The following is a 27,672-nucleotide window of genomic DNA, read 5'->3' on the forward strand; positions in this document are numbered from 1 at the left end:
TGGGAAAGTGAGGACGGTAAATCTCACCGGAACTTGATCGTCGTCCCAGACTCCAAAATAAGAGATGTCTTGTCGGAGTTTCACGATGGGCCAAGTGGAGGACATCTTGGCATAGCAAAAACCGCTGAAAAGGTAAAGCAGAGATTCTACTGGGTCGGCTGTCAAAAATCCATTGCCGACTGGATCGCCAATTGTGAAAGGTGCATAAGAGCTAAAGGTCCAACACGGAAGAGTCGAGGCTACATGCAGCAGTATAATTCGGGAGCCCCTTTTGAAAGAATCGCAATGGATGTAGCTGGACCGTTCCCAACAAGCGACTCTGGGAACCGGTATGTCTTAGTGGTCATGGATTACTTCAGTAAATGGCCAGAGGTTTATGCTATCCCAAATCAAGAAGCCAGGACAATTGTGGATGTGTTCAGCAGAAATTGGATTTGTCGCTATGGTGTTCCATCTGAGGTTCATTCCGATCAAGGGAGGAATTTTGAATCAGCGATCTTCAAGGAAATGTGTGACTCCTACGGAATCAAGAAAACCAGAACGACGCCCCTACATCCACAATCAGATGGCATGGTGGAAAGATTCAATCGCACCCTGGAAGAACATCTACGGAAAGTGGTGGACAGTGGCCAACGAGACTGGGATGAGCATATTCCCAAGTTTTTACTGGCTTATAGATCGGCCATTCATGATTCCACATCCCGGACCCCAGCCAAAGTTCTGTTCGGAAATGAATTAAAGCTACCTGGCGATTTGATATTCGGTGCTACCCCAAACGACGATGTGAACCAAGATGAAGACAGTCAAAACTCTTTTAGTAAAGTCCACGATGCAGTCCGACATCGAATAAAAATGGTTAGCAACCGCATGAAGGCAAGGTACGATCGAGCGGCAAATACCGATGGGTTTCAAGAAGGGCAACTGGTACTATTGTTCAACCCACAACGAAAGAAAGGACTATGCCCCAAATTACAAACGCACTGGGAAGGACCCTACAAGATTGTCACGAAAATAAATGACGTCGTTTATCGCATCCAGAGGAGCGACAGTCCCAGGTCGAAGATGAAAGTTGTACATTTGGAGCGGCTGACCCCCTACGGAACGGGAACTGTGCCTATTCGGGACGAACAGGCTTAAGCGGGGGGCAATGTTACGAATATAACTTTAGATTTAAGTTAATTTAGATGAATTCCGTTAATTTAAGAATTGTAACGTAAATTTCTACTACGCAGTTTATTTGAATAACTTCACAACAACAACTACTGTATAGATTTTTCTACACCCTTCCATTTCCTCTTTCATTTTCTATTTTGTTGCTGACGTACAATTCTTGTTAAACGTCATCATTGATGATCGCTTAATTCCTCTTTCTTTGTTACCCCCTCGCCTGTGTATGTGTTGTTGTTATTGTTCACTCAATGTAAGTTTGTATGTGTTCGTTGCATTGGTAGATTGTTCGTAATCTAGGCGTTACCAGATCGTCTAGAAACTTCTGTAGCGACAGGCGAGGCTCATATAAATAGGGGAAATGGAAAGGCAGTTAGTCAGTTGTGAATCAGATCGCGAATTGAAACCGTCGAGTAAAGTAAAGTGCAAAGTAAAGTTGTGAGAATAAAATCATTGTAATAATCGTAATCCGAAAGAACCCGCGTTTTATTTGGTACGAGCTGTACTGGGAAATAAAACAACGTCTACACGGGATTAAGTAAAATCCAAGAACGTAACAATATTAACATATACATACGTACTTAGTGTACATTGATACGACTCTTCAATCCAATACTCAATAAACAAGAGAGTGTGGCAACTTTCATTAAAAAAATGTGTGTGTGCAGCTAAGTAGAGGGTGTGTTGGAATAAGCAAACATGGGATTTTACCAATACCTAACTTTGTAGTATTTGGACGTAAAAAAAGCAATGCGACACAATTTCCACTGAATAATCCGAATGATAATGGCTTTGCATTTGAATAGTGCTATCCCCGGGATTATTGATTTAAAAAATGCAATGTTAGCAAACGTGACAAGTGGGGTCTAACCGGGCGTGAAGATTCGTAACTAATACTTTGTTGTGGTTTAAATAATTGTGCAACACAAATAATAATTACAGGGAAAACTCAGCAGATTACGAAAGTACAGCTAAAAAGAAACGAAGCCTGTATCGAGGTATTGAAATTTTTCATAACGGATAACCTCCTCTTCCCAATTAATTTTAAATTTTCGGTACCTTGATATACAGGGAGAGACAAAAAAAATGCAGCAAAGTCAAACGCCATAATTTTTACATATTTTTTTTAATTTCATTGAATGAAAGCAAAAAATATCGGAAATAGTATACAATTTTAGAATAAGTCTAGATTTGTTCGAATTGGTCACCTTTGGCACAAATTATGGCCTTCAAACGGCCAATGAAACCGTCACACCGTCAAACATTGCTCTCCAAAAACAATCCAGACACAACCTCATTTTGTAACCATTCTTGGGTGGCGCGTGCTGTGTACGATGGCGCTGAGTCCTGTTGGAATGTCCAAGGTCTGCGGCCAAAATGTTTGCATGCCCAAGGTTTTAATACACCCTCCAGAATATTTTCGCGATAATATTAGGCATTTATCTGATTAATACGAGCAGAGAGCGACCATCGGCCGTTACCACCGGCCGGCTCTTGAGTACTAGTGGCCAACCGAAGTTGTTTGGCAAGTTAACACGATCATTTTGTTTGTTTACAAACTGCTGGACAACGAATGTTTTCTCATCGGAGGAAACCCGAATTCGGCAGTTCACCACTTTCGGCCAAGCGAAGCAAATCTTTAGCTCTTTTGAGTCTATTTTCTTTCCGTTGCGGTTTAAGTTCTTGCACTTTTTGGAATTCCAATGGTTTTACCCCGAGCTCAGTTTTCAATATTTGCCGAATGGAATATTGCGATATATTTAGCTCACGAGCCATTTTTGGGCCACTGCAACGCGGGTTTGTTTGCTGTTTTCTTCCGCCCACTTCTTTGACGTCGGGCTACCCTACCAGTATGGTACGAGACACAGATAATTTATTCACATTTAAATGCTGGAGTGCTCTAACGATAGCCAGTTGTGGTTTTCCAGAAATCAGACTATCACGCTTGAATTCCATCACGAATAGGTTTTTTTCTGGAAAATTCTTACCCAAAATGCTTTGTGCTTGTAAACAATATATTGAGCTATCACTGGAATAATTTTAACAGCTGTCGGACCAGTGGCTTAGAAATGACAGCAGTCTGAAGTTGGTTGCAGTTTTTTCATCTCACCCTGTATTTATCGGAATTGTTTCATATTTCGCATTTGAAATTCCTAATAGGTACTACAGTATATGGCTGAAAATTGTCCAGGTCTTCGTATAGCCCCATTTATCGGTACCTTCCTATATTCGGTATTTTGATGTTGTTAAATGCATTTGTCATCGAAATTCTTTCAAATTTCGTGTTTGAAGTACCTATTGGGTATTTCAGTCTGTAACAAAAATTCTCAATACAAGTCCAGGCCTACGTATGGCACCCATGTATAGCGGAACCTCCATATATTGGGTATTTTGATGATTTTAGCGGAATTATGTCATATTTCATTTCATTATGCAGGTCCACGTCTTCCTAAAGACCCCAAAACAACGGTAATTCTTTATATTCGGTATTTTTAAGATTTTAACAGTATTTTTAACGGATTCTGTTTTGTGTTTATTTTATATTAATTTTTTAAAATTTTCGGGTTAATATTCTGTGGAATTCGTTCTTCATAGATTTGTAGTGCCTTTAAAATGATTAACCCTCAATCGAGGTGTCTTTTTCATTCTATTTTTTTAACTCACTTTAATGGGGTCATAGCCTCTCAAAATATGCTACATTTCTTTGTCATAAAATTCTACTATATGTTATAGAGTACGTCAAGAGTTTGTTCTAATATTTGAAGCAATTGTTTATGGCTACAGAGGGTATATATCGTTTGATACAGCCAAAATGTGCCTCAACGAAATAACGGTTTTTGACCCCAGGTCTCCCCACAAATGGTCAAAATGTTGAATGAATTTTAACTCTCTTAAATTGCGAAATAAGTATTCGATTCTCTTGAAAGGTAACACATCCCTATATTTCTATCAAGCGAAGAACATGGGATATGTCTGGTACCTCCCCATACAACGGGTCAATATTTTGAATAACACGAAGCGAGCATCAGATTATTTTCAAACTCGGCACATCGTAATATTTCTATGAACACAAGATCTGATGTAAATATGGGATACATCGGTCGAATCCCACTGGTACCTTCCCCAATAAAAGGTCAACATTTGGAATGCCAAAACGTTCGTAAAATTGCAAATAAGCACGCAAACCAATTCAAATTGCACGCAAACCAATATTTTTACTAACTCACGATTTGATGTGAAGATGATAGATATCGGTCCAGGCCTTCTGGTGTCTTCTACACAAACGGTCACAAATTTCAATAACCATACCTCTCATAACGTGCAAAAGTTAGTATATATAAGTATTTCTCTCAACCAGAGATCTGATGTGAGCATGGCACCTTTCCCACAAAAGATTAAAACTATTCGCATTAAATTGAAAATTTATGTTCGATTCTATTTAAATGTTGTGTAGGACTCAGCACCATTGCACTCAGCACGCGCCACTCAAGAATGGTTACAAAATAAGGTTCCTCGCTTCATTTCCAGGGCACAATGGCCACCAAAATCTCTGGATACCAATCCGTTGGACTATTGTGTCTGGAGTATTTTGGAAAGCCAGGTTAGCACTAAAAAATACCAAAGTGTCGATCACCTGATGCAAGCGCTTTGCCGAGAATGGGCCAAAATACCGCAGAGCAACATTCGGGCAGCGTATGCCGGTTTCATTGGCCTTTTGAAGGTCATAATTCGTGCCAAGGTGACTAATTCGAACCAATCTAAACTTATTCTAAAATTTGATGCTATTTCCGACATTGTTTGCTTTTATTCAATAAAATTTAAAAGAAATGTAAAAATTATGGCTTTTGACTTTGTTGCAGTTTTTTATCTCACCCTGTATATGTTACCTCAGGCATATTTAAACAGGTACCGTTTTATGGGGGCTATACGAAATCGTGGACCGACATGGCCCATTTACGAACTTAACCTGCCTACTGGCAAATTAAACATGTGTGCAAAATTTTAGCCTTCTACCTCAATTCGTTTGAAAGATAGCGTGATTACAACAGATAGACAGACGAACAGACAGACAAACATACAGACAAACGGACATCGCTAAATCGACTTAGAATTTTACGCTGCTCAAGAATTTATATACTTTATTGGGTCTGACATGAGTATTTCGATGAGTTACAAACGGAATACCCTCCATAGAATGGTGGAGGGTATAAAAAGTGCAATAATTTCTTCTACGTACAAATGAATGAACAATCCCAGCGGATTTTTTAGCACATACATCTTCCATCTGAGACCAATGACAATGTAGGTGCGACCCATCCAAAGCCTGTATACAATTTCTACTTACATTTACACAGAGATGGCCTAGGCCGTCAGACGAGTCCGAAATCTACCGACAATGTAAGCGAATGTTGGATGGGTCCGAAATCGACCGACAACGTAAGCGAATGTTGGATGGGTCCGAAATCTATCAACATTGTAAGCGAAGGTTGGATGGGTCCGATTCCATCAACATTTTAGATTGTGGAACTTAAATTTCAGCTGTCTTTTATTAAAATATTCGTATTATTAACAGTGTTTTCAACAATAAAATATTCTTATTATAATTAGAAATTATGCATAAAAACGAAATTCATAAAACTTGTTCAAAAGACGTGGGAAGAAATAAAGCTTAAACTAAAAGAAAAAATATATATTTTTCCAGTTTTTTATTGTAGGACATTGTTCGGAAGTGTGTGGCCTTAGGGAATTTGAAACAATTTCTAATCCTGTTCATTGAATCCTTCACATATGACAGCTTCTGAAATAAGGATAGAAAATATAGAACATTTTTTTAACATTAAACAGTTATACTATAGAATAGATTAATGGGCTACATTTTAAGGTAATATAATATCACTATAAGAAAAAATTTAACTTACCGAAAATGGACATGATTAAAATTTATATTCCTTAAACGCCTTTTTATTTTGGGTACCATCATAGCTGTAAGATAATATTATAGAAATGTTATTAATCTTGCAGAAGATTTTAATCTGGCGAAATTATAATTTTTATGATACTAACCTGAAAGAATTTAAATTATTAATGGATTATAACGCAGAGTTTTTAATATTCTTACATATTTCCAAAATCTTCTACAATTTTGGAATGCATGGAATCTGCTCATTTTGTAGAATATCATTGTTTTGCAAACAGTCCGTCCTCAACTGTGCATTTCTTTTTAAATTGTCTGCTTCCACTTTCTTTAGTCGTCTCAAATTACTCCTACTGAATCCTGACATTTTATTTAACTTATTTAACACACAACACTTACTATATTCTTATTTTATTAATTTATTTTATTAACTTTTGTTCAAAATTCACAACTTGCACTTTCAAAAACACTTCACAGAATAAAATTTTGCTTCAAAAAAGAAAGAAGCATCAAAAATGAATAACGGTATAACAGCAGCTGCAACCATAAACAAAAAAAGTTACAAAACAATACAAAGGCATCCGATTCAGATGCAAGTGCGATGGACAGTTTTTATTGTATTTTGTTTTGTTCTTTAATTCGAACATGGATTTTGTTTCACAATGTAATAGCAATAGGATTCATCCGATTCGGATGCTAGTTGTATGCTATTAACCACTGTTATTTCATTTTTTCCTATTGACAATATAGCATACATTTGGATGGGTATTAAATTGTAATGGCCAGCGGACTGCTGGGATGATCACATGACCAACAGGACTCATATTTTAGTGTGAAATAGAGCCGAAAACGAAGAAATAACCATCAAACACGTGTTTTTGTTCTTGCCCACGACAAGAAAGCTTAAATCTCTCTCCAAGGAATAATTAAATCCAAGCAAATCGTAGATTTTCTCTCTCTCTCTCTCTCTCTCTCTCTCTCTCTCTCTCTCTCTCTCTCTCTCTTACAGATGTTATAAGTCAAGCGCGCCCTAACGATAAGCATACATTTATTATAGCCGTTATTACCTGCATCCTAAATGTATGCTTCTAAATGGCCATTGATTTTAATTAACTGTTACAACCACCACTACCACAATTACCAACACAAACTCAAGTAACAAATTAACAATAAAACACCAAGTTTTTACAACAAATGAATGACAGTTAAGTAGATAGCGGCTAATTACAGCGCCTCTGATTGTTATTTCGCTTTTATTTCCGACATTAACAATGACAGTAAGGCGATGGAACACTTTCACTGCAACCGTTGGCAAGAACAATAAGAAAAACAACAACAGCAATAAGAACAAAAACATTCAGACAATGGAAATACGAAATACAATACAAGACAATAAAATATTAAACCAAAACCAAAAAAAAAAATAAAATAAAATAAAACAACAGCAACAACCACAACTGACATCTTTTAATGAATGTTGACAATTCAAGAACAAATGAATATTAATAACCAAGTAAAACAGAAAACAAAACACCATGAATTGTTGTTGTAGATACGGAGGGAGCGCAACGTTGAAGAAGGACATAGAAAAATAAATAATTTTAGAAAAAAAAAAACATAGACTTAATGCAAAAAGGGGGGTCAGCAAGAAAATATTACAAAGATTATATTACAGTCAACACAAAGTAGTATTTTTAATACCATGGTGTTTTTCACAAAAGGAGCTTGGAAATTGGGGGGAAAATGAAAGAGTTCAATAAGCAAACTTGTTGATAAATTAAAGCCCTGTAAAGGATGAAAGAATGTCACTGTTTTTATATTTTCTGCATTTTCTGTTCAGTAATTTGTTCTCTGTGAGCTTTGAGCTCTTTTGCCATTTGAAGCGAACATGGGCCTTATACCATAGACAAATTAAGGTATGGGCTAAAAAGTTCCCCTTATTTATTCAATTTTCTGCTACTTAAGTTCTATATTTTTATATTCTACCACATAGTTGGGTAATATCAATGTAAACATAGTCACTGTTTCGTTTCCAATTGATAAATAATAATAAATCATAAAAGTATTCAATAGTTGTATTTTGAGAGAATTGAGTGAGCTGACTTATGCTCTCTCACAGCATGAACGACATCTATTGAAGCTCTTTTTTCGAATATGACAGATGAGACAACTTTTTAGTCTATACCTTTATTTGTCTATGCTTATACGCTCTCATTGCAAATCTTCTGCGAAAAAAGCATTTTGAAATCTGCGTTTTTCAGATACCCTCAATTTATTTTTTATGCCCCAGTCATATGGCTAGAGAGGGTATATATCATTTTATACGGCCAAAACAATGGTTTTAGACCCTAGGTCTTTTTGGCTTAATCCGTTTCAGGACATTTAAAATCGATCTAGCTATGTCCGTTCGTCCTTCTGTCTGGCTGGTTAATGCGCACGATAACTCTCAAAGGGAGTTTCCTTTTTGGTCCAAAACTGGTACATCATAATATTGTTATCGCACTTAGAACGCGTTCAGAGATGGGCAATATCGGTCCACTCTCTCTGGTACCTGCCCCACAAAAGTTCGAAATTTTCAAAATAATATTTTCTGCACAGAAAGAGAAACAATAATCCTATTTTGCTCCAAATTTGCAAATCCTAATATTTGTCTCAGTTCTCGGTCAGGTGCAAAAATCGATAATATCGGTCCACTCCATTAAGTGCTTCCCCCACAAAGTTTCAATATTTTAAATAATTATGACTCTTGTAAAATGTGTAAGAATCCGATTGCCTTAAAATTTCACTCATCCCAATATTTTTATAAACTTAAGGTCTGGTGCCAAGGTGGAATACATCGGTCCACTCCTTCTGGTACTACCCCCACAAAGGGTCAAAGTTTTGAATAACAAAAAATATTATAAAATCCGAAAAAACATACGGTTCTCTTAATATTTCACGCATCTCATTATTTTTACTAACACAAGATCTGTTGTGAAGATGGGATGTATTGGTCCACTGGTCCCTTCTGGTACCTCCCCCACAATGGGTCACATTTTGAATATCCACGAGGCTCATAAGAAGTGAAATTAACATCCTATTCCATTCAGACTTGGTACATCTCAATATTTCCATGAACACAAGATCTGTTATAAAGATGGTAGAGATTGGACCATTTCTTCTGGTACTCCCCCACATAGGGTTCAAGATTTTAAATTTTATTGAAGAATGAAATGAAAAATGTCGGAAATAGCATCAACGCTGCCCGAATGTTGCTCTGCGGTATTTTGGCCCATTCCCGACGAAGCGCTTGCTGGAGGTGATCGACACTTTGGCATTTTTTAGTGCCAACCTTGCTTTCCAAAATACTCCAGACACAATAGTCGAATAGATTGGTGTCCGGAGATGTTGGTTGCCATTGTGCGCTGGAAATGAAACGAGGAACCTCATTTGTAACCATTTTTGGGTGGCGCGTGCTGAGTGCGATGGTGCTGAGTACTGTTGGAATGGTCTGCAGCCAAAATGTTTGCGTGCCCAAAATACTCCAGACACAATAGTCCAACGGATTGGTGTCCGGAGATTTGGGTGGCCATTGTGCACTGGAAATGAAGCAAAGAACCTCATTTTGTAACCATTCTTGGGTGGCGCGTGCTGAGTGCGATGATGCTGAGTCCTGTTGGAATGTCCAAGATCTGCGACCAAAATGTTTGCGTGCCCAAGGCTTTAATACACCCTCCAGAATATTTTCGCGATAATATTCGGCATTTATTCTGATGCCACGGTCGATTAATATGAGCGGAGAGCGATCATCGGCTGTTATGGCGGCCCACACCATCATCATGGCCAGTGCTTGAGTTCCAACCAAAGGTGTACATTTTCAGCTGACCTCTTTGGCAAGTAAACACGATCATTTTGTTTGTTAACAAAGTGCTGGACAACGAATGTTTTCTCATCGGAGAAAACCAAATTCGGCAGTTCACCACTTTCGGCCAAGCGAAGCAACTCTTTATCTCTTTCGAGTCCATTTTCTTTCCATTGCGGTGTAAGTCCTTGCACTTTTTGGAATTTCAATGGCTTAACCCCGAGCTTATTTTTCAATATTTGACGAATGGAATATTGCGAATTTTGCGGCCACTGTGACGAGGGGTTTCCATAAAGTCACGTTTTTAATTTTCGTACCATTTCTGCTGATGCTGCTGTTTTCTTCCGTCCACTTCCTTGACGTCGGGATACGCTACCGGTATCACGGTACAACGAGACACAGAAAATTCATTCACATTTAAATGCTGAAGTGGTCTAACGATAGCCACTTGTGGTTTTCCAGCCAAATGTAAAGAAATCACACTATCACGCTTGAATTGCATCACGAATAACTTTTTTCTGGAAAATTCTCATCAAAATGCGTTTGTACGCTTGCAAACAATATAATGAGCTGTCACTGGAATAATTTTAACAGCTGTCGGACGAGTGGCTTAGAAATGACATCAGTCTGAAGTTGCTCTCAGTTTTTTTATCTCACCCTGTATATGCACTTGCATAAAAATCAACGGCCTACTTATTATTTAATAATATTAATTTGAAAAATCTCTTCAAAATGATTTCAATTATTTGATAAGAAAATAAGAAAAAGCATCATGTTGTTTTTGTTGCATTTTTGCTCGCATTGCTTGCTATTATGTCTCAATTGCCGCTCTATAATATCTGAATAATTTATATGCGGTTTAATTAAATCGTTTTGTGATGCTGTTGTTGTTCACTTGTTTTTTGTTTTGTTTTGTTGTTGCCGGTGGCGGTGTATTAAATTGATTGCCTTTTTGTGAGAGTGCAATTTGTTTTCGGTTCGTCGCCAAAGCGACATTTACTTTATTCGCCTATCTGCCGCTGATGACATGGATGATATGTGAATGCTATGGAGATAGATTTTTTTTTGCTCTGCAGCGGTTTAGTATTTGAGCTGCATCCCGTAGATATAAAGAGGAGCTCACATTACAAAGGCTTAATTGTTCGTTTTATTTTTTGTCATAGAATATAATCGCCATTATCACATTTTGACTTATTTGCACCTTTTCAAGTTAACATGTGCATGGACACGTGAGATTCTCACAAGGTTAATTCATAGCACATCAGAAAGGCCCTAATTTTTAGGGTCCCTAGTCCTAACAATAAAGGTATTTATTTCATAAAAACCAAAAAAAAAAACCCTTTCTCTACAAAAATTAAATACAAATTATTTCCACCTGCAAGACTATTATTCTGAGGCATATAGTGAAAATTGAATTTTTGACCCACTATCATGCATTTAATTGAAACAGTCGAGAGAAAAATTCATTATCTTTTTGACAACTTTTATGCAAACCAACACTGACCTCTATATGAAATTTCAGAATAGCATCTCTATCCCTTCACCCAATACCAAATTTAGTAACATTTACCAAATTTAGTAACATAATAATCAAGATCTCTCCATCCTATACACCAACGAGAATCCTAAATTGCATGCATTTGCAAAACCACCACCAGATCTCCCAGATATCAACAAAGACCTCAATATCAAATTTTGGGATTCCAGCACTATCCCTTCACACAATACCAAATTTAGTACCACTTAGTAATTTTCATATAATTTTAGTACACATGTCCAAAATCACCTCCATTTCTCAATTCCATATACCAAGGAAGGTCTCGATATCAAATTTGAGGATTCAAGCCCTAACCCTTCACCCAATACCAAATTTAGTACCATTTAGTACTTTTCTAACAATATAGTACACCTTTCCAAATCACCGCCAAAACTCAAACACAGGTACCATGAGTAATTTAATATGAAATTTTGAGATTACTCATGGTATCTCTATACCTTCACCCAATACCAAATTTCTACATTTCTCCATTCTAGACACCAAGAGGAATCACAAATTAGTACCATATAGTACTTTTCGAACAATTATAGTACCCATATGCAAAACCTCCACCAGATCTCAACCCAGTAGAGACGTCAGTATCAAATTTCGAGACTCAAGCTCTCTCCATTCAGTCAACGACAAATTTAGTACCGTTTAGTACTTTTCGAACAATCATAGTACTCATTTTCGAAACAATCTCCGTATCAGAACCTCGGATACCAACCATGATCTTAATATTAAATTTCAGGATTTCAGCTATTTCATTTCGTACCACACACACAAATTCCAGGATTTAGAGCTAAAATCCTTAGCAAGTCCTTCCTTAATAAAAAAAACCTAAATTTGGTACTATTTAGTACTTTTCATATAATTTTTGTACACATTTTCAAAACCACATCCATATCTCAATGCCAGATACCAACAGGGACCTCAATAGAATACTTGAGAATTCCAGCCCTATTCCATCACCCAATACCAAATTTAGTACCATTTAGTACTTTTCGTACATTTATAGTACACATTTCCGTAATCACCTCCATTTGTAAAGGCTACACATGAATCGCGACCCTTATACCAAATTTCAAGCACTAGACCCGAGGTCTCTTTGGACCAAATCCGTTTCAGGACATTTATGTAGAGTCGATCTAGCGATGACCGTCCGTCTGTCTGTTTGGCTGGTTCGCACGATAACTGTCGAAGGGAGTATCCGATTTGGTCCAAACGTGGTAAATCGTAGTATTATTATCAAACATAGATCGATTTCGGAGATGGGCAATATCCGTCCACTCCTTCTGGTACCTCCCCACAAAATGTCAACATTTTCAAAGAACATAATTTACTGCACCGAAAGCGAAAGTATAATCCGATTTTGCTCCAACTTTGCAAATCCTAATATTTGCATCAGTGCTAGGTCAGGTGTGAAAATGCACAATATCGGTCCACTCCATCAAGTACCTTCACCACAAACGGTCAAAATTTGGAATAATTATAACTCTTATAAAATGTGATTTAATGGTCCGATTGTCTTCAAATTTCACACATCCCAATATTTTTAATAATCCATAATCTGGTGTGAAGATGGAATATATCGGTCCACTTCTTTTGGTACCTTCCCCACGAAGGGTCAAAATTTTGAATACTCATGAAGCTCATAAAACACGAAATTAACATCCGATTCCATTCAGACTTGGCACATCTCAATATTTCCATTAACTCAAGGTCAGTTATAAAGATGGTAGAGATCGGACCATTCCTCCTGGTACCTCCCCCACAAAGGGTCAAAATTTTTAATATTCACGAAGCTCATAAAACACGAAATTAACTTCCGATTTTATTCAGACTTGATACATCTCAATATATCCGTCAACACAAGATCTGTTATAAACATGGTAGAGATCTGACCATTTCCTTTGGTACCTCCCCCACATAGAGTTCAAGATTTTGAAAACAAAACGCTCAAAGAGAGAGAAATAAGCATCCAACTCTCTTTAAATTTCGAACGTACAAACATTTTTGCTAACACAAGACCTTTCTGGTACTTCACCACAAAGGGTCCCATTTTCCAATACTTTTATCCGTCATAACTTGCGAAAAAAAAGTCAGCGATTCTTTACAACTTGCCATATCTAAATATTTTGCTCAACCGGAAACCTGAGATAAATATAGAATTCATGATTTCGCATGAAAATGGATATAAATGTTCGATCCGCTATATCTGTTACCTCATGCATATTTCCACATTTTCCAAACATTTATACATATCTTGTATAAAGTACAGGAAGTAGTCGATATAGTCCAAATCTGTCACGTTGTAATATTTATATCAGTCTTAGGTCAGATACGAATTGGTCAATATTGGCCAACTGCTTCGGAACCTCCCCCATAATGAGTCCAGAGTTTGAATAATCAATCATAAGTCATGGTTGGGGGTGTACATCTGTCGGCAAACCCGACCGATACTATTTGACTTATTAGGTATTGTTCTTAAGTGCCCAAAAATATTTTCTCCTACGACAAACGGACACAAACATATTTAACCCCTCTTCGCCACACACACACACAAGTGACTTTTTGGTCAATTGGCTTTTTTAAAAATACCTTGAAATAATTTAAAATTATTACCCTTTTTTATTTAATCCACCGCAATAAACCTCTACCAGTTTCACGCCCCCGTCTCACGACAGAGCCTTTGTGTGTGTCTCTCTCTCTATCTTTATTATTGCCCATAGGCATTAATTTCAATTAAATCCTTAGCTAACCGGAGACAGTTTCAAATAACAATTATTTATTTAAATGATCATTTAAGCAGCTTTTCTCAACCTTCCGTTAGGCTTTTCCTCTGCTGTCGGGATGTGTGTGGTTGTGTTTGGCGAGCATTTTAGGCCATTAGTTCTATTGTCTGGAGCTATGGCAAAGCCGAGCAACATTGACAACCCAAAACAACAACAACAAAAGCAACAGCAATAAAACACAATGCTCATGTACAATGAACAAGAGCGACATTGTTGAGGCTTGATGTTGGCATTCTGTCATTGTTTGACTTAAATAAAAAAAAAAAACAAAATTTGAAATGGTTTCTGGCACAATTCCAAGCAGCCAGCCATGGTAAGCTGATGCAGTTTTATGGCTCGTATTATATGCTGGCTCATGAACCTAAAACCACCAAACTACTACCTATGGACCAAATTATACAATATCAGCTCCCTTTGCCAACCAACAAAAAAATCTCCCTGCACATTTGTAAGGGATTAAACGAGAGAGAGAGAGAGAGAGAGAGAGGAGAGCTGCCTTAATTGTGAGCACCAACAACAGCTACAACCCAGGGATGAGGTTTTGCACTGCATTTATTGTTGCAACAATGTAAATGTTTATTTATATGTTAATTTAATTGCTTTGAGATTATTATTTTAAATATTTAATAAACGTTTTATTGCTTTGACATATTCAATTATAACCTTTGGGCATTTTACAATGATGTCATGGTATAGCATACTTTGGGGCGTAATGTAATAATTTAAATAGATTACAGATAACGTTTTGCATTAATATGCAATGCAGTGAAAAATGCTGTTGAGTTGGATTGTGGGTCTAATCTTCTAATCGTTTTAAAAATTTAATTTTCAAAATTATGACTAATTACTAACGGAAAATAAAATTTTACTCAAATGTGTGTTTGGTCTGCAGGACTGTTGGTATAGGGCTATATAGGTCCAAGTTCAGTATTTTGATAATTTTGATAAAACTGCAACCAAGTCCAACACCATAATTTTTACACTTTTTAAAAAAAAATTATTGAATGAAATCCAAAAATGTCGGAAATAGCATCAAATTTTAGAATAAGTTTAGATTTGTTCGAATTGGTCACCTTTGCCACGAATTATGGCCTTCAAACGGCCAATGAAACCGTCACACGTTGCCCGAATGTTGCTCTGCGGTATTTTGCCCATTCCGGGCGAAGCGCTTGCTTGAGTTGATCGACACTTTGGTATTTTTTAGTACCAATCTTGCTTGGTATCCGGAGATTTTTCTGGCCATTTTGTGCTGGAAATGAAGCGAGGAACCTCATTTTTTTTAACCATTCTTGGGTGGCGCGTGCTGAGTCCGATGGTGCCGAGTCTTGTTGGAATGTCCAAGGTCTACTGCCCAAATGGTTACGTGCCCAATGCTTTAATAACCCTCCAGAATATTTTCGCAATAATATTCGGCATTTTTTCCGAAGCCATGGTCGATTAATTCGAGCGGAGAGCGACCATCGGCTGTTGTGGCCGCCCACGCCATCACCATGGCCGGCGTTTAAGTTCTAGTGGCCAACCGAATGTACACATTTTCAGCTGACCTCTTTGGTAAGTAAACACGATCATTTTCTTTGTTTACAAACTGCTGGACAACGAATGTACCCGGCAGTTCACCACTTTCGGCCAAGCGAAGCAACTCTTTAGCTCTTGTGAGTCAATTCTCTTTCTGTTGCAGTGTAAGTTCTTGTACTTTTTGGAATTTCAATGGCTTTACCCAGAGCTTATTTTTCAATATTTGCCGAATGGAATATTGCGATAAATTTAGCTCACGAGCCATTTTTGGGCCACTGCAACGCGGGTTTGAGATCAAGTCGCTTCTTTACTTTTCGAACCATTTCTGCTGATGTTGCTGTTTTCTTCCGCCCACTTCTTTGACGTCGGGCTACCCTACCAGTATGGTACGAGACACAGATAATTTATTCACATTTAAATGCTGGAGTGCTCTAACGATAGCCAGTTGTGGTTTTCCAGAAATCAGACTATCACGCTTGAATTCCATCACGAATAGGTTTTTTTCTGGAAAATTCTTACCCAAAATGCTTTGTGCTTGTAAACAATATAATGAGCTATCACTGGAATAATTTTAACAGCTGTCGGACCAGTGGCTTAGAAATGACAGCAGTCTGAAGTTGGTTGCAGTTTTTTCATCTCACCCTGTATTTATCGGAATTGTTTCATATTTCGTATTTGAAATTCCTAATAGGTACTACAGTATATGGCTGAAAATTGTCCAGGTCTTCGTATAGCCCCATTTATCGGTACCTTCCTATATTCGGTATTTTGATGTTGTTAAATGCATTTTTCATCGAAATTCTTTCAAATTTCGTATTTGAAGTACCTAATGGGTATTTCAGTCTGTGGCGAAAATTGTCAAAACAAGTCCAGGTCTTCGTATAGCACCCATGTATAGCGGAACCTTCATATATTGGGTATTTTGATGATTTTAGCGGAATTGTTTCATATTTCGTATTTGAAGTTCCTAATGGTTACTACAGCCTGTGTCTTCCAAAAAACAACGAAAACTTCTTATATTCGGTATTTTTAAGATTTTAACGGATTCTGTTTTTTATTTATTTTTTATTAATTTTTTTTTTCAAAATTTCGTGTTAATATTCTTTGGAATTCGTTCGATTTGTAGTGCCTTAAAAATTATTAACTCTCAATCGAGGTGTCTTTTTGATTCTGTTTTTTTTTTTTTTTTTTTTTTTTGTTTAACTCCCTTTAATGGGGTCATAGCCTCTCAAAATATGCTACATTTCTTTGTCATAAAATTCTACTATATGTTATAGAGTACGTCAAAATCATACCTAAGAGTTCGAAATTCATTAAAATCACATTTCCGAGTGCACCTACACCTGCACCTACAAAGCATAATTTTCGAACATTTTTCATTAAATTTGACTATGAGTCACCAAAAATTAGATTAGATCGAGTTCCAAGATGGGCAATATCAATCCACTATTTTATTTTACTGCACAGAAAGTATAATCCGATTTTAAAGAGAGTTGGATGCTTTTATCCCTTTTTTAGCGTTTTGTATTTCAAAATCTAGAACCCTATGTGGGGTCCGATTTCTACAATCTTTATAACACATTTTAAGTTGATGGAAATATTGGGATGTGCCGAATTTGAAAGGAATCGGATGCTCATTTCGCGTTTTATGTGCTTAATGGTTATTCAAAATTTTGACCCTTTGTGGGGAAGGTACTCGAAGGAGTGGTCCATTCAATCCGTTCTTCATACCAGACCTTGTGTTGGTGAAAATATTTAAAATGTGCGAAATTTGAAGATAATCGGACAATTAGTTCAATTTTTATGAAAGTTATAATTATTCAAAATTTTGAGGGAGGTACCAGAAGAGAATCTGACTCTCCTTTCACATTTTATAAGAGTTGAAATTATTCAAACTTTGAGGTACTTGACCGATATTGTCCATTTTCGCACCTGACCTAGCACTGGCAAAAATATTGGAATGTGCAATGTTTGCACAAAATCGAGTAATGACGTAAATAATTTTCTTTGAAAATTCTCCCCTTTTGTGGGGATGTAAATGACGTAAATCATTTTCATTGAAAATCTTACCCTTTTGTAGGGGAGATACCAGGAGGAGTGGACCGATTTTGCCCATCTTCGAACTCGAACTAAGTTTGAATATAACTTTACGATGTATCATATTTGGACTAAATCGTGTACTTCATTAGAGAATTATTGTGCTCACCAGCCAGCCAGACAGACGGACGAGCGGACATCGCTAGATCAACACTAAATGGCCTGAAACGGATTTGGTCCAAAGAAACTTAGGGTCTAAAGCCGTTTTTTTTATGAGGCACGTTTAGGCCGTATCAAATGATATATACCCCCTGTAGACATAAGGCCGTCGCATAATGTGTAAACTGGCCTTCAGCAACTAACTGCTTTAGTTGAACTTTAATTTTGTACCACTTTTCCTGGGATTTCGAATTGAATGTCATATTTCAATGAAATATTTTACTATTCCTCCACATACGTATCAAGACAGCATTGATTGCCTCACATGTTTTGCTTGCAACATTTCACTACCGGAATGTTGGCAATAACGACGAACTTATATCGAACATAAATGTTCAACAAATTTTATTGCACTTGGATTTTCTCACACCTCCAAAAGGAAGGTCATGACTTTTTCACACGCACCCAATGCACTATATTTTTATATTGTCTATAATTCTTGCATTTCTATTTTCGTTTTATTTTCATTTTTATTTGAGTTTTTTCTTTGCAATGCAACGTCTTTAACCTACTTCTTTAATTGTTATTGCATTGGAGGGCAGTTACAGTTGCCCGTTGTCATAGTCATGGTCCACCAACAGAATATCACTGTTCACATCGCGTCAATGCTGCCGCCGTCGTCTTCGTACTTTTCTTGGTGGACGGATTTGTATATTTGTCGCCCGTTCTCCTTAGTCGTCTGAAAGGTTGCGCTGCCATCAATGGCTATAAGTTTGCGTTGAGCTTCTTGACGTTTGTCGACTTCGGCTAGACAAGCATTATTTTTTATTATATCTTCTGGAGGGCATTTGACACTCATGACCATTGTCATTATCATGACTGTCGAGGGCATGAATGGCAAGAGCTATGTACAATTTAACAATTTGTCTCTCTCTCTCTCTCCCTCTCTGACTGTGCGGGTGTGTGTCTTTGAGTAGCTGGACAAACAATACCAACGATAATGAAGATGCAAGTTTTGTTTGAAGCAGTACACTTGAAAAATCTATTTTTTTTAAGTTTAAATATAAACTAAGCAAAATAAATCTTGCAAAGTCCTAGGAATTAAAGCAACTCATATTTTGACAACTGTTTGGCTTTGTCCAGGAATTATTTTTTTATTAATAACATCGAGGGACTCATGAGTCCCAGTTTATACATATTTATACAAGAGTAAAGTAATTGACTGGCCGACCAGACGCAACGGCTGAAACTAAAATTTTTGAATTTTGGGCGAGGGTCACTCTTGGTCCAAAGGGGTCAGATAAAGCTGGATTTTCGGAAATCCGGTATGAAAAGTATTAAAAGATACTAAATATGGTAGCCTTTGTAACATTTATATCAAATTTTATGTGAAATCATAAATTCCATATTCGTCGCAGGTTTCTGGTTAAGAGAAATACATATAGTAAGTTGTAAAGAATCGCTGTCTTGTTTCGCAAGTTATGACAGATAAAGGTATTGACAATTGCGACCCTTTGTGGGTTAGGTTCCAAAAAGGAACCAGATATGATATATATCTTCACAACAGATTTTGTGTTAGCAAAAAGTTTGTGTGTATGTGAAATTTGAAGAGAGCTGGATGCTTATTTAGTTTTCTCTGAACGTTTTGTTTTTCAAAATTTGCACCCTATGTGGAGGGATACCAGAAGGAATGGTCCGATCTCTACCATCTTTATAACAGATCTTGTGTTGATAGAAATATTGAGATGAGCAAAGTCTGAATGGAATCGGATGCTAGTTTCGCTTCATGGATATTAAAAATGTTGACCGTTTGTGGGAGAGGTACCAGACCTTGGGTTAATAAGAATATGGTGATGTGTGTAATTTGAAGACAGTCGGACTTTTACATCACATTTTATAAGAGTTTTAATTATTCAAAATTTTGATTCTTTGTGGGGGAGGTACATGATGGAGTTCCGTTTTTGCGCTTGATCTAGCCCTGATGTAAATATTAGAATTTGCAAAGTTGGAGCAAAATTGGATTATCCTTTCGCTTTCTGTGCAATAAAATATATTTTTGAAGGAGTAGACCGATTTTACCCATCTCCGAACTCTGAACTGAGTTTGTCAATAATATTGCGATGTACCAAGTTTACACCAAATCGGATACTCCCTTCGAGAGTTTTCGTTCGCACAAGCCCGACAGACGACATTATGTATATTCTAGCCTTAAATATTGTAGATTCGATACTATGTATTGGATTAACAGGCGGAGCAAAAATACTTCTAATTAGGATTTTTAAAATGGTATACAGGGTGAGATAAAAACTGCACCAAAGTTAAACGCCATGATTTTTACATTTTATTTTTAAATTTTATTGAAAGCAAAAAATGTCGGAAATAACATTAAATTTTAGAATAAGTTTAGATTTGTTCGAATTGGTCACCATTGGCACGAATTATGGACTTCAAACGGCCAATGAAACCGTAACACGCTGTCCGAATGTTGCTCTGCGGTATTTTGCCCCATTCCCAGCGAAGCGCTTGGTTGAGGTGATCGACACTTTGGTATTTTTAGTGCCAACCTTGCTTTCCAAAATACTCCAGACACAATAGTCCAACGGATTGGTATCCGGAGATTTTGGTGACCATTGTGCCCTGGAAGAACTTCATTTTGTAACCATTCTTGGTTGGCGTGTGCTGAGTGCGATGGTTCCTGTTAGAATATCCAAGGTCTGCGGCAAAATTTTTTGCGTGCCCAAGGTTTTAATACACCCTCCAGAATATTTTCGCGATAATAATCGGCATTTATTCTGATGCCACGGTCGATTAGTACGAGCGGAGAGCGACCATCCGCTATATGGCGGCCCACACCATCACCATGGCCGACGCTTGAGTTCTGGTGGCCAACCAAAGGTGCATATTTTCAGCTGATCTCTTTGGCAAGTAAACACGATCATTTTGTTTGTTTACAAACTGCTGGACAACGAATGATTTATCATCGGAGACCGAAAACCAAATTCGGCAGTTCACCACCAAGCGAAGCAACTTTTTAGCTCTTTTGAGTCTATTTTCTTTCTGTTTCGGTGTAAGTTCTTGCAATTTTTGGAATTTCAATGGCTTTACCCCGAGCTCATTTTTCAATATTTGCCGAATGGAATATTGCGATATGTTCAGCTCACGAGCCATTTTACGGCCACTGCGACGCGGGTTTCAATCATTACTTTTCGAACCATTTCTGCTGATGTTGCTGTTTTCTTCCGTCCACTTCCTTGACATCGGGCTACGCTACCAGTATCACGATAGCGAGCGATGATACGAGACACAAAAGATTTATTCACATTTAAATAAATTAACTTCTGGTTTTCCAGCCAAATATAAAAAACTCACGCTTGAATTCTATCACGAATAACTTTTTTTCTGGAAAATTTTCACCAAAATGCTTTTGCACGCTTGTAAGCAATATAATGAGCTGTCACTGGAATAATTTTAACAGCTGTCGGACGAGTGTCATAGAAATGACAGCTGTCTGAAGTTGGTTGCAGTTTTTTTTTATCTCCACCTATATTTCTATTAATTTATACTAGGCTCTGAACGTTTCGTTGCAAATTAAAAATTTTGAGGAGCGGCCACTTTACATATGTGATTAATATAGATATATATTCTATAATTGGAATTGAAAAGTCTTTCAAACATTTTTTTCAAGTGCATATTTTCCATCGTTTTCTAATCACCGCATATTTTGACTTTGAATTAGCTGACCATTGCCCAGTTGCCATTCTCATTGTTTTCATTTTCAACGTTTCAATGTTGGCATTGTTTACGTTTCTTTTACCAAAAATTGAATATGGACAAGCAAAGTGTATATACCATGACAAGTATAGCTTAGTGGTATTAAGATTTTATACTAAACTTGTCGTATGTTACGTTCGATCAATGGATGTACAATTTGTACATGTGTAAAATTTGTCAAATAAATCTTTGTAAAGCCAAATGTATTACACAAATTGAATGCTTAAAGGATACAGTTATTTAGTTACCAAGCTTGGAAGGGAGGTTCTGCAACATCTAAAACCTTTTGTAGGCTCTAGCCATAATACTATGGCCTTGGCCGCGACGAAGTGAGTCTTTATTTCCCAAGATAATCTTGACAAGTTCTTCGTATTCGATTGCATTCTACTTGGTCACAGTAAGGATAAAAAGTTACAATCGACTTTTCGATTTTTTGTCTTCAACGAAAAAGTCGAAGTTCAATTTTTTTATTCAATTAGTTAAAAATAGCCATTTGGCTTGAGAGGATATATATCATTTTATACGGCCATAACGTGCCTCATCGAAATAACTTAGACCCTAGGTAAATCTGTTTCACGACATTTGGAGTCGATATAGCGATGTTCGTCCGTGCGCCTGTCTGGCTGGCTGGTGTGCACGGTAACTCTCGAAGAGCGTATCCGGTTTAGTCCAAACTTGGTACTTCGTCGTATTATTATCAAACTTAGATCGAATTCGGAGATGGGCAATATCGGTCTACTCCTTCTGGTACCTCCTCCAAAAAAGGACCCGATTTTCAAAAAAAAAAAAAAAAAAAATACTGCACAGAAATAGAAAGGATAACCAATTTTGCTCCAACATTGCAAGTCCCAATATCTGACCAGCAGTCAGTTGCGTAAATGGAAAATATCGGGACACTCCATCAAGTACCTCCCCCACTCTTATAAAATGTGATGTAAAGTCCGATTGTCTTCAAATTACACGTATCACACAATTTTTATGAACCCAAAGACTGGTGTGAGGATAGTCTATATCGGTGCAATCCTTCTGGTATCTCCCCACAAATGGTCAACATTTTGAACATCCATGAAACTCATAAAAAGCGAAATTAACATCCGATTCCATTCAGACTTGGTACATTCCAATATTTCCATTAACACAAGGTCTGTTATAAAGATGGTAGAGACCTTTTCTTCTGGTACCTCCCCCACAAAGAGTCAAAGTTTTGAATAACCGAAACGATCATAAAATTCGAAATAAGCATCCGGTTCTCTTGAAATTACATACATCTCAATATTTTTACTAACCCAAGGTCTGATGTGAAGAATGGATACATCGGTCCACTCCTTCTTGCACCTCCCCCACAAAGAGTCAAAATTTTCCATTCATTTCCGATTCCGATTCCATTCATATTTGTATATTTCAATATTTCCATAAACATTAATTTTTATCAGGCCTATGTCAGATTTGAAATGAAAAATATTGGCCCACTTCTTTGGAACCTAAATCATAAATTATAGTCAAAATATATTTAAATAACCGAACATTGGCTGAGGGTATGCAGCTGTCGGTAATACCGACTGATTCCATTTAACTTCTTTAAGATGACCATTAGCCCTTAAATATTGAGTTTTGAACGTTTTTAGCTATTATTTATGATCAGTTATTTAGGAGTGTATTATTAAATACTTTAAAATGACCATAACTCCTTAAATATTGAGTTTTCGTCGACGTTTTTAATTATTATTAGTTATTGGTTATTCAGGATAAGTTTCAAAATCACTTTCCTATTTATTCTTACATTCCTATTATTTTCTCTCTCTCTGTCCTCTTTTGTTTTGGTAAATTCTCAAAATTTTCTTCTCTTTTCTTTAATGAGTTAATTACACGTTATTCTAACCGTCCACCTTTTTTTCGCCAATTCAATCATTTCAGATGATGCAACATGCCTGGGAAAATTACAAACTTTACGCTTGGGGCAAAAACGAATTACGCCCGCTATCACAACGTGCCCACATTGGTAGTATATTTGGTTCCCAGGAACTGGGTGCCACCATAATCGATGGACTCGATACCCTGTACATAATGGGCCTGGAGAATGAGTACAAAGAGGGACGCGACTGGATAGAGCGGAAATTCTCTCTCGACAATGTAACCGCCGATCTGTCAGTATTTGAAACGAATATTCGTTTTATTGGGGGTCTACTAACCATGTATGCCTTTACCGGTGATGCTTTGTACAAAGATAAAGCTCAACATGTTGCCGATAAGCTATTACCCGCATTCCAAACCCCCACTGGTATACCATATGGCTTGGTAAATCCCAAAACAGGCATGAGTAAAAACTACGGATGGGCATCGGGCGCCAGTTCGATTCTCTCCGAATTCGGTACATTACATTTGGAGTTTAGCTATTTGAGCGATATTACCGGCAATCCATTGTACAAAGAACGCGTGCAGACCATTCGACAGATTTTGAAAGATATTGAAAAACCCAAAGGATTATATCCCAACTTTTTGAATCCAAAAACTGGAAAATGGGGGCAATGTAAGTATGAAGTTCTGCAATTTTCAAAATAAAATAATACATCTCCTTTTTTCCATTAATTGCAGTACACATGTCTCTGGGTGCATTGGGTGATAGTTTCTATGAGTATCTGCTGAAAGCCTGGATACAGTCTGGACAGACCGACGAAGAAGCCAGACAAATGTTTGACGAGGCAATGGTTGCCATTATTGATAAAATGGTGCGCACAAGTCCAAATGGCTTGACGTATGTATCGGATTTGAAGTTCGATCGACTGGAACATAAAATGGATCATTTAGCCTGCTTTGCTGGTATGTCAAAACGTAAGTCATTTGAAACTTTGTTTAATCTTTTTTTTTCTTTTTGTCCATTTAATAGGTGGCCTTTTTGCCTTGGGTGCTAATACAAGACAAAACGAACATACCGAAAAATTCATGAATATTGGCAAAGGTATTACGAATACCTGCCACGAAAGTTATATTAGAACAACAACGCATTTGGGGCCAGAGGCTTTCCGGTAAGTAGCGGTAAAGTTTAGCGGTAGCGGTAGTTTTTAAGAGCTATAGAAAAGTTGGAAAACAAATAAAAAAGCAATTAGATTCGGCGGGACCGAACATTAGGGAAAAAACAATTTTATTTCCACCAAGTTGGTATATATCATTTGATACGGCCAAAACGTGCCTCATGTCTCTTTGGACCAAATCCGTATCAGGACATTTGGAGTTGATCTTGGGGCTCACGATAACTCTCGAAGGTAGTTCCCGATTTGTTCCATTATAAAATTATTATCGAGTTCGGAGATGGGCAATATCGGTCCACACCTTCTGGTACATTCCCAACAAAAGGTCAAAATTTTCAAAAAAAAAAAAATTACTGCTCAAAAAGAGAAAATATTATCCGATTTTGCTCCAACTTTGCAAATCATAATATTTGCATCAGTGAGAGGTGGAAAAATGGACAATATCGGTCCACTTCATCATGTACCTCCCCCACAAAAATCCAAATTTTGAATAATTATAACAGGAGTGAAGATGGAATATATCGGTCCATTTGGTGCACAATTAACCCGAAATCGGTTGAAGATATATGTGGGACCTATATCCAAATCTGAACCGATCTTGATAAAATTTGGGGTTGTATCTGATAACTGGTACCAAATATCATTGTTGTCGAATGCATATTACGAATTTGAGGTACTTTAACACAAAATCAGATGAAACATATATATGGAAACTATTTTCTCCGAATTTTATGTACTTGTTTCTAGTCTGAATTCGGTCGGATATGCCAAAATTCACCGAAATCGGTTGAGGATATATATGGGAGCTATATCCAAATCTGAAACGATCTTGAAATTTTAATACACTTATTTCGAAAATTGAATACACTTATTTCGGAGCTGTATATGATACTTGGTACCAAAGATCATTGTTGTGGAAAGCATATTACGCTTGCTAGGAACTTTAAACCCCAAATCGGATAAAACATCTATATGGGTTTTATAGCTATATCTGAACCGATTTACACCAAATTGGAAGTATCGATTTATAGAATGAATTCAGTTGTAATTGCCAAAATTCAGTCAATTTGGGCTGATATTAGCCATTTGGAGCTGAATATACCTGATATCGGATAAAGATATATGTGGAAGCTACATCCTAATCTGACCCGATCTTGATAAAATTTGATGGAGGTGTTTTCGGTCAGTATATGATGTCCGGTACCAAATATCATTCTCCTGAAGTGCACATTACGTATGTGAGGGACTTAAAACCCCAAATCGGATGAAACATATATATGGGAGCTAGGTCCATATCTGAACCAATTTTCTCCAATTTTGATTTACTTGCTTCTAGACCGAATTCGGTGGGATGTACAAGAATACAGGTCATTCTGACTTATATTAACTATTTGGTGTACAATTAACCCGAAATCGGATAAATATTTATGATAGCTATATCTAAAACTGATCCGATTACCACCAATTTCTATAGGGTTCGTCCTTGGGCCAAAGAAATATCGTTTGCATAATTTCATCTCAATCGGATTTTAAATGCGACCTGCATTTTGTTCACAAGAATACATGGACGGACGGACTAACATGCATAAATCGACTCAGAAAGTGATTCTATAAAGATCCTCAAAAGTAACTATGGGTCTATATCGCTTCCTTCTCCATGTTACAAACAAATGCACAAAGACATAATACCCTTACCACTCTGTGGCGTAGGTTATAAAAATGACCTAAACGACCCCTTTGGTAACACTTTTGAAGCTTAAAATTGTCTACCAAAAAATCTCCGTATTGTTATCAAAAATATTGCTGAAGACACTATAAAGCTAAAAAGTGTAGGAATTTCAAGAAAACTTAATCCGAAAATTAAAACAAATTGAAGAGGGTTGTCCCCTTCATTTAGGTTACTTTGCAATGTAAACATTCAAAATGCTGATAAACGTGTCTTCTGTTTTCGGCTCCACTTTCACCATCCATCGATTTTGTTCTTTAATTTTTTTCATATTCTAGTACTTGGGAGCTCTGGTTGAATTCATCTTAGACTTCAAACTCTCGATAGAAATCCACTATTCCTAAGCATGTATGGCCGTTTTCAATGTTTAGTGGACGCAGAAAGAAAATATTTCCAATTGTCAGATAAATGTTAAAAAATGCCATAAAAACTTCAAAACATCGTTCTCTTATTCGTTAGAAACGTAGAAAATTTCGAAATAGAAATATCTCTTCTTTTTGAACTATACTTCCCGTTCAAGAAATAAAAGACGAAAAGATTATTCGAGTTATGCAAACGAAATTTTCCACAAAAAAATCCTCATTCAATTGTCTCAAAAAGAAGCTACACAAGCTGCAAACAGATGTATAAAGCGATTTCATGATACAATTTAGGGTTACTAGCAAATATATAAATTTGATAAAGTGATTTCATGATATACTTAGGGCCACTTGCAAAAACTTCATCGATCTGCAACAAATCTGTCCTTTGGTTCTCTTAATATAATGTTATAATGTTATTTTGTCTTATAGTTTAGTTTGTATTTTCCATGCAACTTGTTCTACAATTCATTCATCTTTGAATAATCTCTTAAATTATCTACATAATTCTCATTACAGCTTTAGCGAAGCCGCCGAGGCCCGTGCCTTGAAATCGAATGAGAAATACTATATTCTAAGACCAGAAACAGTGGAAAGCTATTTTGTACTGTGGCGTTTGACACACGATCAAAAGTATCGTGATTGGGGCTGGGATGCTGTACAGGCTTTGGAACAACATTGTCGCACTCCTCATGGCTATTCGGGTATTAAGAATGTCTATCAGGAGGTACCGCAAAAAGACGATGTACAACAGAGTTTCTTTTTGGCCGAAACACTTAAGGTAATCACATGAAATATTTTTAATTTAATTTATTAAAATAATA

The 27,672-nt window shown here is 36.9% G+C and overlaps 1 protein-coding gene across 3 annotated transcripts in view; it reads left to right on the forward strand.

Moving 5' to 3' along the window:
* Positions 1-27,672, forward strand: part of LOC101890227 (mannosyl-oligosaccharide alpha-1,2-mannosidase IA) — a 442,542-nt gene that overhangs the window by 414,407 nt on the left and 463 nt on the right. For all 3 annotated transcript variants that reach the window (XM_059119162.1, XM_059119160.1, XM_059119161.1), the window contains exons 2-5: positions 23,652-24,264; positions 24,330-24,554; positions 24,622-24,760; positions 27,368-27,629. In XM_059119162.1, coding sequence (XP_058975145.1) covers positions 23,652-24,264; positions 24,330-24,554; positions 24,622-24,760; positions 27,368-27,629 — 1,239 coding nt within the window. The remainder of the gene's footprint in view (positions 1-23,651; positions 24,265-24,329; positions 24,555-24,621; positions 24,761-27,367; positions 27,630-27,672) is intronic.

The sequence above is a fragment of the Musca domestica genome, unplaced genomic scaffold (genome assembly GCF_030504385.1).
Source record: "Musca domestica strain aabys unplaced genomic scaffold, Musca_domestica.polishedcontigs.V.1.1 14, whole genome shotgun sequence".
In the NCBI taxonomy this organism is placed as follows: Eukaryota; Metazoa; Arthropoda; class Insecta; order Diptera; family Muscidae; genus Musca; species Musca domestica.